The 19518-nt window shown below is 41.7% G+C and overlaps 1 protein-coding gene across 2 annotated transcripts in view; it reads left to right on the top strand.

Moving 5' to 3' along the window:
* Window positions 1-19037, top strand: part of LOC137374169 (protein maelstrom homolog) — a 37449-nt gene extending 18412 nt beyond the window's left edge. For both annotated transcript variants that reach the window (XM_068039955.1, XM_068039954.1), the window contains exons 6-12: window positions 3585-3715; window positions 4396-4450; window positions 11763-11904; window positions 14323-14385; window positions 15514-15643; window positions 17080-17161; window positions 18099-19037. In XM_068039955.1, coding sequence (XP_067896056.1) covers window positions 3585-3715; window positions 4396-4450; window positions 11763-11904; window positions 14323-14385; window positions 15514-15643; window positions 17080-17161; window positions 18099-18226 — 731 coding nt within the window. In that variant the 3' untranslated portion in view covers window positions 18227-19037. The remainder of the gene's footprint in view (window positions 1-3584; window positions 3716-4395; window positions 4451-11762; window positions 11905-14322; window positions 14386-15513; window positions 15644-17079; window positions 17162-18098) is intronic.
* The last annotated feature ends 481 nt before the right edge of the window (window positions 19038-19518 follow it).

Below are 19518 nucleotides of genomic sequence, written 5' to 3'. Positions count from 1 at the left end.
ATCCATTCGGCGCACATGACCCAGCCAGTGGAGTCGCCACTGACTCGAGGGCAAACATGCTGGAGGACCCCTGCACGCTGGTGTATTTCCATATTCGGCACTCTGTCCTCCCAGGAGATGCCCAAAATCAGTCTGAGGCAGCAGAGGTGGAAGCTGTTCAGCTGCTGTTCTTGGCTTGCATAAGTTGTTCATACTTCACTACTGTAATGGAGGGTGCTGAGAATTTCAAGCCTGGTACATGCAGAGCTTTGTATTTTCAGTTAGTTTGTTGTTGGTCCACAGTCATCGTCTTAGCTGCAGCCTTGGCAAAATTGTCATGTCAATCCTGGTGCTGATTTTGGCATCAAGGCTCAGGTGATTGTTGATCCAAAGTATATGAAGCTGTCGAAGACCTCCAAAATGAGGTCGTCAGTGTTGATGAAAGGTGCAGTCTCTACGCCTGGCCCATAACTTTGGTTTTCCTGATGCTGATTGTCAGTCCAAACTCCTTGCAGGCCCGGGAGAACCGATCTACAAATTGCTGCAAGTGAACTTCATTGAGATGTCAGCGCAGTGTCACCAGCAAACAGCAATTCACGGCCTAGTACTTTATGCACTTTGGTCTTGGCACGCAGTCTTGCCAAGTTGAACAGCTTGCTGTCAGTTCTGATATCAAGGTGGAGACCCCCATTTGAGTCACCAAAAGCGTATAATTGCAGTGTGGAGAAGAATATGCCAAAGAGATTTGGCGCGAGGACCCAGCTCTGCTTTACCCCGCTCCTGATCTTGAAAGCGTTGATGTTCCTCCCTTGTAACTGATGGAACTGTGCATGTTCTGGTGGAGAGATGATGCCCAAGAGTCCAGGAGAGAAGCCTAGTTTCTGGTAGCAGTTTGAAGACTATCTCTGCTGACAAGATCAAAGGCCTTGGTGAGGTCTGTGCTGCTTGTAGCACTTCTCCTGTAACTGCCAAAGTGAGAAAATCATGTGAACTGTTGATCTAGCAGCTCTGAAGCCACACTGAGACTCAGGATAGATGTAGAAAAGTTGTCCTTGGATCAACACTTGCCATACCTCTGACCCAAAAAGGATCCAACAGTTTGTCAGCATCCTTGATCAGGCTCTTTTGGACAACAGTGCCCAAATCCAGAGTGCGGTGTCAAAATACGATCATCTGTGCATTACCATCTGTAACTCTGCATTCACTGCACATAGGAAATGAGATTGGAGGAATGCTGACTGGTTTGAGGCTTATTGGACTGAAATGGATCCAGTTACTGCAACTAAGAGGAGAGCCCTACAAGCAAGTCCCCAACAAACAAAACCTAGATGCTCTCTGAGCTGCCAGAAATAAGTCTCGGCAGACTACTCACCACTGTGCCAATCATATTGGTTGAAACTTTGTAACCGCATACAATTTGCTACTGAATCCAGGGATGCTAGAGGGATGTATGAAGGAATTAAGGCAACAGGCCCAGTGGTAACTAAATCAGCTCCCTTGAAGACAAAGACAGGCATGATCATCACTGACCCTAGCAAGCAAATAGAAAGGTGGGTAGAGCATTAACGTGAACTCTACGCAATGCAGAACGTTGTCACTGAAGTAGCTCTCAGCGCCATTCTAGCCTTCCCTGTTATGGAGGAGCTGGATAGCAAGCCCACCATAGTAGAGCTCAACAAGGCCATCTTGCTAGTAGTAGAGCCCCAGGATATGATGGTATTCCACCTGAAATCATCAAAAGTGGATAACTGGCACTGCTGCAGCAGCTCCATGAACTTTTGTCTCTCTGTTGGAAGGAAAGATTTGTGCCTTAAGACATATTTGATGCAGACAGTCACCTTGTACAAAAATAAGGGGGATCGCAGTGACTACAACGATTACCGAGGCATCTCTTTGTTAAGTATTGTGGGGAAGGTATTTGCTTGCATTGCTCTGACCAGATTGCAGACCCTGGTCACTCAAGTATCAATAGCTTTATTATTGTAATAACTTTTGTCACAGACTTGTATTATTTTTCTCCTCAAATTAGAACAGTATGCCTTTAAGACAGGGAGAGTAGTTTTGGATTTCTGGGGGCACAGTGTGCCACAGCTGCATTTTGTTATCTCGGCAACAGCAGGAGAGAGGGGTCGCATGGTATAATGTTTCGATGTGACTGTGTGTAAAATTGGCAAAAACCAGTCTGAACCAGACTCGCCAGTGAAGCGTACTGAAGAGAAAAGTGCTGTCCATTCTCTCTCCGCAGAAATTCTGCAAGGAACTACGAGCCGAACTAATTGCCTGAAGAGGAAATAACCCTTTTAAGAGACCATTTGGTATTGCTGAAGGAACTGTTGATGCCTGCTGCAGCCAAAGAGTTTGAATGCCTATCAAAACTGCTTCATCAAATCCAAGTGAAGACTTCGTGCAGCAGTTGATTGTATTCACATTAGAATACCTCGTCCATCAGGAACGTAACCCACAATGACTTGCTTATTTATTCTTAAACAGCTAATTTTTAAAACTTTTTTTTAAAGAAACCTGTTAACTGTGATTTTTGAATATATGTGTGTGAATGGGGGAGTTAGATAAAATAAGTTATAAAGTCTTTAGACATGGGATTATCTTAATAGTGTTTAAGATTTAGTATTGATAATTAATTTGTTGTCTAAAGATACCTGATTTGGTCTGTTTTATTCTGGGGGTTACTAGAGTGTTTAATTTGGCTGTTTTCCAGTCGGTCGTAACACTTTACAAAATGCAAAACCTACATTTTTTTTTTAAGTATTACCTCTACTTTTCCTCTACTTTATCCCCTTTCTTAACACTCTCACTTCAATTTTATTGATTTCTGTCTAGTGTACCTTATTGTAACTTTTGTATTTTTTTGAACTTGAAAGCACTTGGCTGTCTACCAAGTCTCATTGTCCATTTTAGAGGTGGGGCCAACACTGGAACAATTGGCCTTTGTCTTCAAAGGTCAGTTTTTCTGCTAGTTAAGTGCTAGAGCTTGATTGGGAATGGTCAAATAAATTATTTTAGAAATCATACAAGTATTCAGTTCATTGTTTCATAGAATAGAAAAACAGAAAATTCACAGGAGGAATCTTTGACAGGTCACTAACTAGTTCTCGGTGATTATGTAAAAGTAAATTGATGCAGTCCAAAATTGGATAGATTGGATAGGCTAGGGTTGTTTTCCTTAGAACAGAGGAGGCTGAGGGGTGACCTTATTAGAGGTGTATAAAATTATGAGGAGCCTAGATAGAGTAGATAGGAAGGACCTGTTTCCCCTAGTGGAGAGTTCAATTACCAGGGGGCACAGATTTAAAATAATTGGTAGAAGGATTAGAGGGGACATGAGGAAAGTTTTTATTTTCACTCAGAGGGTGGTGTGTGTCTGGAATTAAATGCCAGGAATGGTGGTGGAGGCAGAAACCCTCAATTCTTTTAAAAGGTATCTGGACATGCATCTGAAGTGCTGTAACCTGCAAGGCTGTGGACCAGGTACTGGAAGGATTAGATTGGGTGGCTAGTTTCTTCAGTCAGTACGGACATGATGAGTTGAATGGCCTCCTTCTGTGCCGTAATTTTTCTGTGGTTCTAAAACACATTTTCTTTGCTAGGTGACGCCACTCACAAAATTCCACTTTCAAACTTTGAACTTGCGAGTTCCAATTACAGTGAGATCTTTCAGCGGTTCTTTGCTTTTCTGAGGCCAATTAGAAGCAAGGGTTTCCTTCCAGTTTACTGCAAGGTAATATAATTTTGCATGGGAAAATTCTACTGTTTACTTTAAGAAGTATCTGTTATATGGGAGGGGGAAAATAGAGTTACGATCACCAAGCTTTGCTCCTGGTAGCTTCATGAGAGCCACGGAGAGTATAAATACAAAGAAATGTTAACTGCTAGACAAATATTACTAGACCAGATTATTTATAATTCTGCAACTGTTTCAACAAACTCCATGCTTTACGAAATCTTTACATGTGGCAGTTACTGCATTTCAACAATACATAAATGTTTTGACCTACTTTTGGGAGGCATGAGATACTGCATAAATGCAGGTTTCTTTCTCAACTAGTGAAACTTGTTTAAATTAGTTTTTATCACCTGAAGAGCTTGTTATTGGAATAAATACATGATTAAACTTGTCTTTTTATCTGATTTGAAAATCCCCATACTCAGTATTACTGTTGGATCAACCAGAAACTATAATAGTGCCAATCGTCAGTGTCCTAATTTTTAGTTAAAAATTACATTGATCAGTTGGTTCTAATTTAACTCTATACTTTCCATTGATATTATTCAGACAATTGATTGAGCACTAGTCCAGCAGTTTTGGTAGAAAAAGACTATTCATGTATAAGCCTGTATGTATTTTAAATGCTCAACTTTCATTTAAAAAAAAAATTGAAATCTGTTTTTCAATTCTAGTTGGCTGACTGCTTCAGAGTGAATTGGTGTCTGAACTGGTTAGCCAGCAAAGCAGGTATGTTATTTTTCTTCCGAAGAAGGGTCACTGACCCGAAACGTTAACTCTGCTTCTCTTTCCACAGATGCTGCCAGACCTGCTGAGTGGTTCCAGCATTTCTTGTTTTTATTTTATGTTATTTTTCTTACCAGTTTATTTTTTAAACAAGTATGAGAATATATGGATCATAATGAACAGAAAAACCTTATGGGGATTTTCCTGATCTGTAGTACTCAATTTGTTTTTTTGTACTGATTATTGAATTTACAATTTGAACATGGAAAAAGTCTATTGTCTTGGGGAAAGCTAGTTCCAGTTAATTGTGGTTGTGGGAGTATGTCCTGTAAGGAATTAAACTGCATATATTTGAGCGATATTATTGTACGTTAGAGGATATAAACTGCCAGCTGATACAAATGAGTATCGTGTAACTAGGGTACGTATTGCTGAATTCGATATTTTTCAGGCAAAATCTTAAAGCATAATGCTTAACTAAAAAGATGCTATATTGTACATTAATGATGCTGCAATTTCTGTGTCAAGGCTCAGAAATACAGATGAATCCAGTGTTGAGGTCATTGATCCTCATGTGATCTAAAATTTGACACGCGAGACCACCTTTGTGGCCAACACTACTTTCAAGGTGTGCAAAGCCATGTTTCTGAATGTCATGCAGGCCCCCACCTGCCAAGAATGAGGCACATTAATTTCGCCATATGGACATTAAATTTCAAATTGTAAAGAAAAGGCCTGTGACAAGGGGTTGCCAAGCCCTGGCTGGAAAGACATTTTTGCATATTAACCGGCAGTTTTTGGGACAAATGAGCTATCCCCTGCTACAATACATTGCTCTGCCCAGGCAGTCCTGGCAGAGAAAGGAAAGCAGGAGACACTGCGTGCTCTCCTCTAGCCAAAAAGGAAGGTGCTGTGAGCAAGAGTGAGACCCAGAGACCTGTGTGCTTCCATTGTAAGAAGGCAGGGCATTTCCAGCTGACTGCTGGAAACTAAAGGGAAAACCGGTAGGGTTAATCAGGGCACACCAGCTCAGTGAAGAAGGGAGCCTGGTGGAAAGCACAGCAGAACAAGCTCTGGCTTTAACTGCAGTAAGAGTGCAACCCAGGATGTCTACTGCTGCAAGTGCAAGAAAATTTAGGTGGGTTCCTGAAGGTTATCCGGGTTTTGTTTCTGAAGGGAGAATAACTCCATACCCTTCGACTGGGGCAAGCAAGCCCATAGTGATTCTCAGGGACACAGAGGCCACCAGATCCCTTTTACTGGGAAAAGGTCTAACCTTTCCCCCAGAGAGTGCATTGAACACCAAAATGGTGGTGAATGGTATTGGAGGGCAGTGTATGCCTGCACTTATGGTGCGACCGAGTTTCAGGACCGGTGACTGTAGGGATTGTCCCTAGTTTACCTGTAGACGGGGTTGACCTGCTCCTAGGTAATCTGGCGGGGGTGAAAGTGGTAGCCCCCCCCCCCCCCCCCCCCCCACAGTAGTCAAAGAAAGACTGCAGGAGGTCAGAGAGCCAGGGCAGTGGCGGGAGATGGACCCTTGCAGTTTTCCTGAATATGTAGTGGAACTCATTCTTTGACACTAAACCTTGTCACCAAGTTTCTTGGAGGCACCCAAGATCACGTCGTTGACACCAGCTGGACCTCATCGTCACAAGGCGAGCCTCTTTAAACAGTGTTCAAATCACAAGCAGCTTCTACAGTGCGGACTGCGACACCGACTACTCCCTGGTGTGCAGCAAGGTTAGCCTCAAACCAAAGAAGCTGCATCACTCCAAGCACAAGGGCCGCCCGCGCATCAACACTAGCAGAATTTCTCATCCGCAGCAGTTGCGTAAGTTTCTAAATTCACTTGAAAAAGCCCTTCAAAACACTCCCACAGGGGATGCAGAGACCAAGTGGGCCCACATCAGAGACTCCATCTATGACTCAGCAATGACCACCTATGGCAAACGTGTGAAGCGGAATGCAGACTGGTTTCAATCTCTCACTGAAGAGCTGGAACCTGTCATAGCCGCTAAGCACATTGCACTGCTGAACTACAAGAAAGCCCCCAGTGAGTTAACATCCGTTGCTCTTAAAGCAGCCAGGCGCTGCGCAAATGACTACTGGCAACACCTATGCAGTCATATTCAGCTGGCCCCTGACACCGGAAATATCAGAGGAATGTATGATGGCATTAAGAGAGTTTTTGGGCCAACCATCATGAGGATTGCCCCCCTCAAATCTAAATCAGGGGACACAATCACTGACCAACGCAAGCAAATGGACTGCTGGGTTGAGCACTACCTAGAACTGTACTCCAGGGAGAATGTTGTCACTGAGACTGCCCTCAATGCAGCCCACTCTCTGCCAGTCATGGATGAGCTGGACGTACAGCCAACAAAATCGGAACTCAGTGATGCCATTGATTCTCTAGACAGCGGAAAAGCCCCTGGTTAGGACGGCATTACCCCTGAAATCATCAAGAGTGCCAAGCCTGCCGTACTTTCAGCACTGTACGAACTGCTTTGCCTGTGCTGGGATGAGGGAGCAGTACCACAGGACATGCGTGATGCCAATATCATCACCCTCTATATGAACAAGGGTGACCACGGTAACTGCAACAACTACCGTGGAATCTCCCTGCTCAGCATAGTGGGGAAAGTCTTCGCTCAAGTCTCTTTAAACAGGCTCCAGAAGCTGGCTGAGCGTGTCTACCCTGAGGCACAGTGTGGCTTTCGAGCAAAAAGATCGACCATTGACATGCTGTTCTCCCTTCGCCAGCTACAGGAGAAATGCCGTGAACAACAGATGCTCCTCTACGTTGCTTTCATTGATCTCACCAAAGTCTTTGACCTCGTCAGCAGGCGTGGTCTCTTCAGACTACTAGAAAAGATTGGATGCCCACCAAAGCTACTAAGTATCATCACCTCATTCCATGACTATATGAAAGGCACAATTCAGCATAGCGGCGCCACATCAGACCCCTTTCCCATCCTGAGTGGCATGAAACAGGGCTGTGTTCTCGCACCTACAATGTTTGGGATCTTCTCCCTGCTGCTCTCACGTGTTCAAGTCTTCAGAAGAAGGAATTTTCCTCCACACAACATCAGGGGGCAGGTTATTCAACCTTGCCCGTCTAAGAGCGACCAAAGTTCGGAAAGTCCCCATCAGGGAACCCCTCTTTGACGATGAACATTAACATCTCACACTGAAGAGTGTCTGCAGAGACTCATCGACAGGATTGCGGCTGCCTGCACAGAATTTGGCTTATCCATCAGCCTCAAGAAAACGAACATCATGGGACAGGAGATCAGAAATACCCCATCCATGAATATCGATGACCACACTCTGGAAGTGGTTCAAGAGTTCACCTACCTAGGCTCAACTATCACGAGTAACCTGTCTCTCGATGCAGAAATCAACAAGCGCATGGGAAAGGCTTCCACTGCTCTGTCCAGACTGGCTAAGAGAGTGTGGTAAAATGGCGCACTGACACAGAACACAAAAGTCCAAGTGTATCAAGCCTGTGTCCTCAGTACCTTGCTCTACGGCAGCGAGGCCTGGACAACGTACGTCAGCCAAGAGCGACGTCTCAATTCATTCCATCTTCGCTGCCTCCGGAGAATCCTTGGCATCAGGTGGCAGGACCGTATCTCCAAGGCAGAAGTCCTCGAGGCCGCCGACATCCCCAGCTTATACACCCTACTAAGCCAGCGGCGCTTGAGATGGCTTGGCCATGTGAGCCGCATGGAAGATGGCAGGATCCCCAAGGACACGTTGTAAAGCGAGCTCGCCACTGGTATCAGACCCAGTCTGTCCTTGTCTCCGCTTTAAAGACATCTGCAAACGCGACATGATGTCCTGTGACATTGATCACAAGTCGTGGGAGTCAGTTGCCAGCGATCGCCAGAGCTGGCGGGCAACCATAAAGGCGGGGCTAAAGTGTGGCGAGTCGAAGAGACTTGGCAGTTGGCAGGAAAAAAGACAAGCACAAGGAGAGAGCCAACTGTGTAACAGCCCCGACAACCAATTTTATCTGCAGCACCTGTGGAAGAGTCTGTCACTCTAGAATTGGCCATTATAGCCACTCCAGGCGCTGCTTCACAAACCACTGACCACCTTGAGGCGCTTACCCATTGTCTCTCGAGACAAGGAGGCCAAAGAAGAAGTGGATCAGGACATGATAAAACCAGCTCCCATAGAGGAGACTGCATTGGCACTGCAGGCAGATGACCATGAGGTCTGCCTGTCTGAGACTTACTTTGAAAAGTTAGGAGACCCAGGGAATGAATTAAAAGTATTTGCCCTAGCTGAGGCTCAGTGAGCCGACCCAGTATTGCAAGCGTTAGCACAGACTGCCCAGTCTGAAAGTAAAGCAGAGGGAGTCCCTGATTGCTACTATTTAAAGAATGAGGTACTGATGAGGAAATGGAGTTCTCCTCACAGACCTGAGAGCAGGGAGTGAACAGTAGTTCACCAATTAATGGTGCCACAGAGTTTGACTGGCCAAAACTCCACAAAGATGTGGTGGAGTACTGCAAGAGTTGCCACATATGCCAGGTTACAGGGAAACCTCAACCTACAGTGAAACCTGCAACCCTAAGTCCTGCACCAGTGTTTGGAGGACCCTCCAGCAGAGGGCTGGTGAACTGTAAGGGACCCCCACCGTGAACAAAAAGGGACAGGCAGGCACCAGGCTGGCAAAAGGTTACACGGGAAGGGAAAAAAGTGACCAAGAGGGCAGGTTAATGGTAGTCCGGGAGGAATCCCAGATGAAAATCCCTACTGTCCGATCAGCCAACCCCAAAAAATGAAAAGTTAGACCCCACATCCTCATACATAAATGCAGACACAAGAAAAACCCCACCAGAGTTGATAACAGCATTTACAGGAAACTGCAGAGATAAAGAAAGACCTCTAGGGGGCAGAGAAACCGTGAGGGTGTTGCTTCACCTAGTCGAAGTGCCACAGGGCAGTGCAATAGAGTGTGCATACATACCTGTAGGCAGGAGTGTCCCAGAGAACAAAGGGGCGATTAACAAAGAATCCTCCCCCACAGTCAGAGGAAAAGGGAACCACCCATCCTCTGAAGTCTAAAGCCTTTGCATGACTCAGCAAAGCACTGAGAGTTCAGGATAGACCCACCCACTACTGACTCAGTTGGATAAATATTCCAATTTAAGGCTAATTAAATCTAACTTCCCCCCCCCCTCCCCACCCCCCGGGGCAGACCTCGGCAGGAACAAAGGCCCGAGGCAGTCATGGAAATGGGAGAACTGAAGAAAAACCTTCCCAAAGAACCACATGCTTACTGGGATGCCAAAAAGGGGGCAATTAAAGCAGCACTAGCACCAAGAAAAGACAGGCAATTTTAATAAGCTCTAAGATATATGATTGAATGAAAGAAATGCTTGGTTTTTTTTCTGTATCTTACATTTTTCTTGACCCTTTTTATGCAATGTGCCTTTCCTCAAATTACATTTCATTCCCCTGGGTGTGAAGGTGCCATGCAGGCCCCCAGCTGCCAAGAATGAGGCACATTAATTTCACCACATGGACATTAAATTTCAAATTGTTGCTGGGAAGAAGAGAAGGCCTGTGACAAAGGGTTGCCAGGCCCCTGGCTGGAAAGACATTTTTGCATATTAACAGACAATGCGTGGAACAAAGGAGCTATCCCCTGCTCCAATACAATCCACAAACAGACATGGTCAAACCAGTGAGTCACATGTCTAACCTGCTTGGCAGTGAGTTTTTTTTCTGAATGGTACAGTTTGAATTGAGAGTCGGCAGAACGCAGAATGCTCCTGGACTGAAAAAGACCTTCTGCGTGTCTGCCAGCTCCCATCTCTTTCTCACGGAACTCCAAAACTCACTGAAGACACATGAACCACAAGAGAGAAAAGTCTCCTACAGCGAACAAGGTTTAAAAAGAATACTGGGCCCCAACGAAAAGCAAGATCTATCTACAATCAAGAACTCTACAGTGAGCCCGAAGTACAGTAACAAAAAATCCGCTTCAGAGATTGTCTCAGACTTTTCCACTTTATTTTTCTTCTCTTTCTGTCCCTATCTGCATGTGTGTATCGCATATGCATGCTGGCGTGGGCACGTCGTGTATCCGTAGGCATAAACCGAATTAGAGTTTAAGTTTAATAAATTTCACTTTTCTTCTTTAAGCCTGAAAAAACCTGTTCTGGTTTCTTTGCCTTATAATTGGAAAGCGGTGAACAAGGTTTCACCAAGAGGGAGCTAAAAACACGGTGTGTTTAAAATTTAAACCCTGTTACAGTAAGACGAGGTGAAGGCTGGACCTCTTTCTCACCTGGTCATAGCACTGAACTTCATTTTAATCTTTATAACACTGAGGGTCCTCAGGACTGTTTGTACATTTCTGGTGCTAATAAAACATTATTAGGACGATAGCTCATTGCTGGTGAACTTTTTACCATCAGTAATCAGCCAGTGACTAAAATGTTAATGCAAAGTTTTTTGTTCCCTCGTTTGAGTGGTGGTGTGCTGTGTAACTTGGGATATCATTATAAATTTTTTGCTGGTGTCGGACTGAACCAGTTGGCAATATTATCAACATTGTGGACATAGAGCTGGGATTCGTGGTATCTTGATAGTGTTGTGCTTTGGTGTATAATTGTCTTTCAGCAGTGTCTCCTGTTTTACTTTTCATTACTTGAAAGTGGAAAAAAAGCCTTGGCGCATACATTTTTGTTTGACGTACTCTATTTTTAGTGGAAAGAATTATACATTCGCAGAATCTGATTTTTTTTTTGACGCCCAAAATTATTGCTTGCCTGACTACTGACATACATCGCCTTAGTGGTACAGCATTTATATAGCGTCTTTAATATAAAAAAAATCCCCATGCTGCATCTGTTATAAGGAATTAATGAATGCCAAGCTAAAGAAGGAAAAGTTGAGGTATGGCTTGAAGTGTGGTCAAAGGGATGGGTTTTAATGAGGTCGTAAAGAGGAGAGGTCAGCATGGAAAGGGGTTCATGGAGTGGATTCCAGACCTTGGGGCCTAGGTGACTGAAGGTTCAGTTGCTACTGGTGAATTGAAGAGTAAGAGGTAGTTTGACTCTCAGGGTGCTCCCCTTCAGTTGAAGAGGGCACTCCCAGAATTTATTGAACTCATTCTTTATTTGTTAGTTGCGGAGGTCTCTCTTTTTCTTTTTAATGAGTGCAATGTGCCTTATGGTTGACAGCTATTTACAGAATATTTTATGCTTTTTCCTATAGAAATAAAAGGGGTGACTGATAATCCATTGTTTTCTTCAGTTCGATTTCCTAATTTTATAAATTTTTATAACAGGTAGTACTATTCCAGTGAATGTTTTTGAGCTAGAAGAACTGATAGAGAAACTTTACGAGCACAAACTAAAAGAAAAACCTTCCAAAGCCAGTGTGGAGAGAATGCTGGATGTAATGGTTTGGGATTATGCCACTAATACTAGGTACGTGTATTAAAAATACACCCCTTTTAAATTACATAAGAACATAAGAAATGATTGGCTTTTCCTCATGCTTTCAGTCAGGTGTAATGAAGCGTCCTTTTATTCTGACATCTTGAATTGTGCTGCTCTTAGATGGTTATTGGCTGTTGTCCATGTGCACAGTCCTAACTGATTAATTTGTGAAAGTGCTCACATAAAGGGCATTGTGCGTCATTCCCCAAAGTTAAGACCTGACTATTCTAATACAGATTACTTGACAGAAAGAGATCTGAAGATGCAGGATATAAGTGCCCCAGTCAGTACTTCATGAAGATCAAAGAAATTAAGATCTGTTTGAGGAAAGGGTGCTGGACTTTCTAGAACTGTCACCACTTTCAGGATCAGATGAACCCAACTTCCTGGTCATGTCACAAACAGACTTTCACAAATGCTCCTTCTCTTTGTTTCTGTACATGACTGGGGAAAATGATTAGCTATGTGTACAGGTCCATACGTGATCTTCCCAGTGATTTGTACAAAGTTATAAATCCTTTTGCTCTTTCTTAAACTAACCACATAATTACCAAGATGCCATTTAATGCGACATCTTTAGTGATCCTTCAATGTCTGATTAGCTACTTAAACACTGAACTGATATGCATATTGAAACTGTGCAGTACAGTGTTTCTGTTGAGATTGTCTCAACAGCAGACTTGTTTTTAACAACTAGACAGTGCAAGTCCTCATTGACACTGTCATGGAACAGTGTGAGGTTGGTTTTGATGGGGGATGGCAGCCTCAGAGTGCAGAGGAAGATACTAGTATGGGAATATGTACATATCCGTGCACTATGCTCATCTGCTCAAAATTGAGTCATGACAGTGCTGTACTGATGCAGATAACTGGGCTGTGCTGTTGAAACTAAACGTGCTTGTTTATTCATAATATACTACCTGCTCCCTTCAAAGAGCAGTGAAAACAACCCTGCAGTTAAAACTGCTCAATACAGTGCTATCACAACCAACAACTTAAGCTGTCACTAGCACAGACAACGCTACCTTTCATTTTAAGATTATAGTGAAGTTGATGAAGAAGCAAATGGTGAGGGACAGAGCAGTGATGAGGGGGTTGCAGCAGAGGTACTGGGGGTTGATTGGCTAGCTGATGTATGGTAGAGTTCCAACAGGCTAAGTGCACCTATTGACTTCAACGGGCCTGTTTTCAAAATGAAAGCTGGTACATCAGCAGGACTATATGCAGGAGTCACCTACCTTCTGTATAAGAGTGGAAGTTGGCCAGGGTAGTGTGAGTGAGTTTAACATCTAGATATATACTGCCATTTCCCTTAGTAATATTGGAGTAATCGTCTACATCGTAGTCTGCTATTGACAAAAAGACAAGGTCAGTGGTAGTCGCTGTGGGAAATTCAGTTACATAAGCTTCATGGCACAAACCAAGCAGGAAGGTGTGATTTCAAGACTTCATAGATGCTCACTGTTCTATGCTCAGGTTGATCATTGATGATGGTGAGGAAACTTCCTGCAAAAGTGATGAGCCTGGAGTGTTAGAGGAGGAGCTGTTTGTACTTGTTTCAGTAACAGGTGCTTCGGAATGTAATGAGCTCATAGCAACTTCATAAAGGGGATTTCAGCACTGATGCAGGTGTATTATTGTTAATCGCAGATACAGGTAGTGGGTCTTCTGTATCCATTTAACTGGTCTAGTTAGCTATGCAGCCATCACCAATATTACCAGTCAGCCAAGAGGAGCACTCGGGTTAGGGCAAATGCACAACAAACACAGAAAAGCTCTTCAAACATAAGAGGCAGCGTATTGGGAAGACATATAAAACACCTACACTGTATCTCTCAATTTAATAAAATGCATTAATTTTCACTAGTTTTTTTTTTAGTCTGTTCACTTATTGTGCAGAAAGAAGGTGTCTGTGTTCAAAATGAAAACCAGTTCCTGCTATGATGCCTGTGAAAGGGTGATGGTGGCCTTCACTGTTACTGGAAGTGCATTGCATTGGCTCATTTTTCCCTTGCAAGTCTTTGTAGGTCAGCTTGTTTACTGGAATTGCAGTCTCTTTTACAGTACTTCTCTGTCATGCTCTGATAACTGGTTCTGTTATGTATGCTGCTGAATTTGTAACTGCTGCAAATTGGATACTTCCTATGCCTGCTGTGCTCCCAGCTGCCCACTGCTCCAATACTACATATCCAACAAAGGCTGCAACATCAATTCTTTCTGAGCAAAAAAGAACTTCTGTGTACTAGTTAGTTTTGCTGTGATTTTTTTTTCCAGGATGTTTCCGTTCATCTAGTTCACTAATGGTAGGTCTGATCTGCAGTAGGTTACTTTACAATTTATGGAGTCAGTGCGATTCTTAGGAATTTATTGAGCTTATAAATGTTTACCTCTATTTTTTCCCCTAAGGTGTAAATGGCATGATGAGCATGACGTAGTGTATTGTGCCTTAGCAACAACCAAGAAATATGCGTAAGTGAGATTCTTGACATTTAATCCAGGAAAATTGCTGGTTATAGTTGTTCTCTGGAATGTTGATACGGTGGTCAGTAAAGGTATGACATTGTAGGAGCTTCTATCACTTTAAGAACATTTAGTACCTATGTATATTCCTTTTCCTGTGCCCTATATTAATGGGACATTTTCATATTATCTCCTAGAGCTTGCAGCAGCCAGTTGTATCTGTTTCCTATTTGTGAGAAAACATTTTCTGTTATGGTACTGCAAACATTTTTTCCAATGACTTCCTGTTGCAATAGTTTCATCCAGTATCTCTAAATCATGGCTCACAGGAGGTGGAAGAAAGCATCAGGTGCTAAGAAGTAGTGAATGACCATTTTAAATCACAATTTATAACCGGCTAACAAAATCAGGGAATTATGCAGTTGGTGTGAAAAGTAAATCAGTATTCTGTGCCTGCTATATGAGGTACTATAGTAAAGTTGATTGATTAACTTTGAAAGGCTTTTTGCTTCCATTCATATTTCTATATTGTACAGAATAGTAACTCTAGTGGCGAAGAACAGCAGTGATAGAATTACTGATTTCAGTGCACTACTCTACCCATTGCATTTAATGCTCCAATGCAGTACTGGGGGAGTGCTGCACTGTCGTAACTGCCATCTTTCAGATCACACGTTAAACCAAGGCCCCGTCTGCTTGCTTGGGTGGATGTAAAACATTCCATGGCACTATTTCGAAGAAGAGCAGGGAGTTATCCCCAGTGTCCTGGCCAATATTTATCCTTCAGTCAACATCTCAGAAAATCAGATTATCTGGTCATTATCACATTGCTGTTTGTGGGGGTTTGCTGTGCGAATACTGGTTACCACGTCTCCTGCATGACGTCACTGGTTGTAAAGCGCTGAGACGCCCGGTGGTCATGAAAGGTGCTATATAAATGCAAGTCTTCCTTTTCTTTCATTTGGCTACTTTTTTGTGCTGTACCCACAATTTATTGCACCATTCTGAATTAATGTGACTTTCAGTCAAGGATCTGTAGTGCACTGGTATTCCAGTAAAATGGAGTGGCCAAAATAGCCACCAAAAATAATCACGATACATTTGCAGATTATTGATCACCTTTACTGCACATTTTAGGTACTGCATCAGTGATTCTTTGGCTTCCATCTATGAATTTGAGATTACATCAGCACACATCCCAAAAAAAGAGTTAACTTACGGCACTAAGTTGAATCCTAAAGTGCTAGTACTGGACCGTTATTACCAGGTATTTCTTCAATAGTTTATTGCTCAGATATTTTTCTGATTTAAAGTTTTTTTTGTGATCAATTATTTGAACAAATTAACTTTAAGCATAAAATGCAGTAGATTTTTTTCCCATTTGGCAGAAAAAAAGATAGTGAATGTACTCATTTGAAAACCTTTTAACAGTTCTATATCATTGCTATCTTGATGTCTCCCAAAGTATTTTAAATGTTAGCATTTGATAATCAGATTAGTGATTATAGAACAGACAAAGCATCTTTTCTAGGTATTGGGGGCTTCCAGTGTTGGCCCAGTGTTACTCGATGGTAGTTCACAATACAGAACTAGCCATTATTCTCATCCGGAGACCATAGAAATACGTTCTGAGAGACTTGAAGGTGGCACACTTATTAAGTGGCTCTTCTAAAATGGGTGATGGAGGATGTGTATTATTGAATACCTTTTGCATGATTGCAAATTTCACTGTTGCCCATCCCTAATTGTCCTTGACAACTGAGTGGCTTGCTAGGGCAGTTAAGAGTCAACAGCATTGTTGTGGGTCTGGAGTCACATGTAGGCCAGACTGGGCAAGGATGGCAGATTTCCTTCCCTAAAGGACATTAGTGAACGAGATGGGGTTTTACGACAATTGATAGTTTCATGCCACCACTACGGAGAGTAGCTTTCAGTTCCAGATTTTTATTAATTAATTGAAATTAAATTCCACCAGGCATTAGTCTGGGCCTCTGGATTACGAGTGAGTTCTGTGACATTACCACTATGCCATCATCTCCCCATTACTGTTACTGCCATTCAATTCTATTTTTCTACCACCATCATCCTTTCATCTGGATTAAAAGAAAATTGCCATGTGACTGGGAGTCAGCATTTTTCAAGTATATTGCACACTTTGTGTTTTCACTGTACTCTTAAGTGTTTAAGGAACTTCCCAGATCTGCCTATAATAAAAATAAATCTCGATTGCTGGCACTATAAATCAAAAGGTTGTTCACATCTTCAGATCTATTAAACAATCACCTGATGGCTCACTCGATAAACATGTAGATGCAGTAATGCAGACCAGAAAGGTTCCAGATTCAACCCTTAATCTATGATGAGTTGGCAAATCTCTGTTGGGGTGGCATTATGAATCCTATGGAGGGGGAAAAAATCAGTCAGGATTTCCTGTATCTCCTCAGTGGAAAACACAAGCAGACATCTACTAAAGCTGGGATTGAGCTCAGTTGTGACTTCTCCCATGGCCGAGGCAATCCTTCTACAGGTTCTCATGCCATGAGTGGCTAATTGTGTAAGATACTACATACAAGCATCTGTGGAACTATAGTTAGTGAGAAAAAGGATGATATTTTAGGAGGGGAAGATGACAGAAAGGAAGTTTAAATGAATCAGCAAAAAAAAAAAAGCAAAATTGAAACTAATTTTCTGATCTTTTGAAAGCAATCAAAATCTTCTGCAAATAATATGACCAGCCGATATTTTCATTTACCCATTGAAGCTACAGCTTCTAGCATCTCCAGTGGTAAGCAAAAATTATTTTTCCTGAATACTTAATAACTGCCTTAATTATCCTAAATTTCAATTTAATGCAAAGAAAATATGGGACTTAGTATATACTCAAAACATTGACTTTAATAGATCTGTTTCCATTAGACCGAAGTTGACATTTTCTCTTCTAAAATTGATCTTTAACTCAGTTCAGTAAAACTAAAATCTCAGTGCAGTGGCCAATAGTACCAATTCATCACAAACAAAATATTTAAGATTCTGTTGCGTCCCATATGCTGCAAACTGTTGGTTGAATATTATGCCCATAGATATTTTTGGATTGGCTATTTGGTTGTTTTTTCAACTATAGCTCTGACATCGCTCTGGACTTCAGAACATTATAGGCATTTATTCAAGAGCCAGTTAAATGCTGTTATGGTTTCAGTGGAAGGGCGAGCTAGTTAGCTGAATTGCCGCCTCCATGTTCACGTACTTTTGAATGTTGGGCAAACTAATATCAAGAGTGAGATGCAATGCTGAAAGCTTGAATCATGAAATAGATCTATAATTCAGTTTTTAAAAAGACAATATACAGGTATTACTTTGACCATTTTTAAAACGCTACCAAGTTGATTCTTTCAAACAGTTCAAACTGAATTCCAGTAAATATTCCAAAACAAATGAAAGTGTGTGATTCGTCCAGGGTCAAAGTAAATGCAATCCAGAGTCTGCAGTCTGTATTGTGCTCCAGTGGCGAGAATGATTTTTAATAAATAATATATGTGTATGGCAATTGAATTGCATTTTAAATTGGTTCACTATGATGCAAATTAGTTGTTTCAAAAAGAAATCTAGGTAGGGGGCCAGTGATTTCTCAGTAAATTATGCTTTCACAACCTTTTAAGCATTAAAATATGTATTGAACACAATGTACAGCTTAACTTGAAATAATTTTTTTTTGTATACCATAGATAAAAGCTATGTTTCAGCATCCAATTTGAGGGATTATCCTATTGCAGCACAGTTTGGGAGAGGAAGAGGTGCTCTAGCTGCATGGCTGAATTTCCCATCCCGCCCACCACCAGGATTTCAGCAATAAATGTATTTAACAATATTGAAGACTGTTACAAAAGAAAGCAATTAATATAGCTGTTTGTTTTAACTTAATGTTTGATAATATTTTTGTGCAAATATCATAGCAGCATAAGTAATACACCAGACGTGGGAATGCCACAGTATCTCAACATGAAACCTGGTAATGGGCTGCTTATCTGGGATAGCATCTGCAATGATTACAATTGCATGATTGTAACAAGTTAGGTTTTTTTGTAAACTAAAGTAAGATTAATCTTAGAAAAATGCAAAAGCCTTTGCAGTTTTCAAATGACATTATTTGATGAGAAATTTAGAAATGCACATTTAAAAAAAAATCCTGTTCTTTAACTGGAAATGTGGGGATTTTGTTTTGCTGGAGAATTGACGCTAGAATGCCTCAGTGGTCATTTTGTATTCTAAATGATTTATTGTTCCTGAAATTGTTCCAGTTAAACTTGTTAAAACTTTGACTTTAACATAAGCATTCTATTTTCTGATTGTGAAAAAATAATTTGTAGAGTTGAGAATTATTTGGAAGTTTGTTTATTTAGAAAAGCAAAACTTGGTGCTAAATAATGCTACACCTGAGAGCTAATGCTAAATTTTTGTTTGCATCTTTACCAAATGAGTAAAAGTGACATTAGTTGGATGAGCCAGCCAGCCAGAGGCCGAACGAGATACAAGAAGAAAGGTCCATCACATTCTTTATAAAGAAATTGTTCATAAATTTTAAAATAGTTAATTTGAAAACCATGATTGTTACTGGAATATTTTACTTTGTGTCATCTTCCTGCAAAATGATTTGAGCTTTTTCTTTTCCCCACAATAAAAAAACCAGAAGTGAATTCTGAAGCTTTCCAAAGGCAAAGCTAATTCTAGGTAGTTGTGGTTGGTTTATACTTATAGATCAAAAAGTCTAATTAATCTCCTAAATAGGAAAGGGAAAATGAAAGAATTCTGGATAGTTGTGAGCAAATATATTTCAGGTAAAAGCTATTTACTTCAATCACAGTGCTGCACAACACTATAGTTCTTACAAATTCTCGGATCACCTCTCTCCTACGACCAGTCCAAGATCTTATCAGTGGTGGTAAATTTCCTGACATCTTGTGCTCCTCAATACACCTTAAACAAAAAAGGGGGGGGGCGGGTGGTGGTGGGGGCTGTATATTTGACAGCTCTCCCATCATTTGCTATATTTCGGTAGTAACCCATGGTTTTGTTTTCTGGAATTTTCATGGCTGTTCTACCAGTTAGTGAATGAGTTGAAATTTACCCTTCCCTATTATCTACCTC

The sequence above is a fragment of the Heterodontus francisci genome, chromosome 10 (genome assembly GCF_036365525.1).
Source record: "Heterodontus francisci isolate sHetFra1 chromosome 10, sHetFra1.hap1, whole genome shotgun sequence".
In the NCBI taxonomy this organism is placed as follows: Eukaryota; Metazoa; Chordata; class Chondrichthyes; order Heterodontiformes; family Heterodontidae; genus Heterodontus; species Heterodontus francisci.
This window is presented reverse-complemented; position numbering and strand designations above follow the sequence as displayed.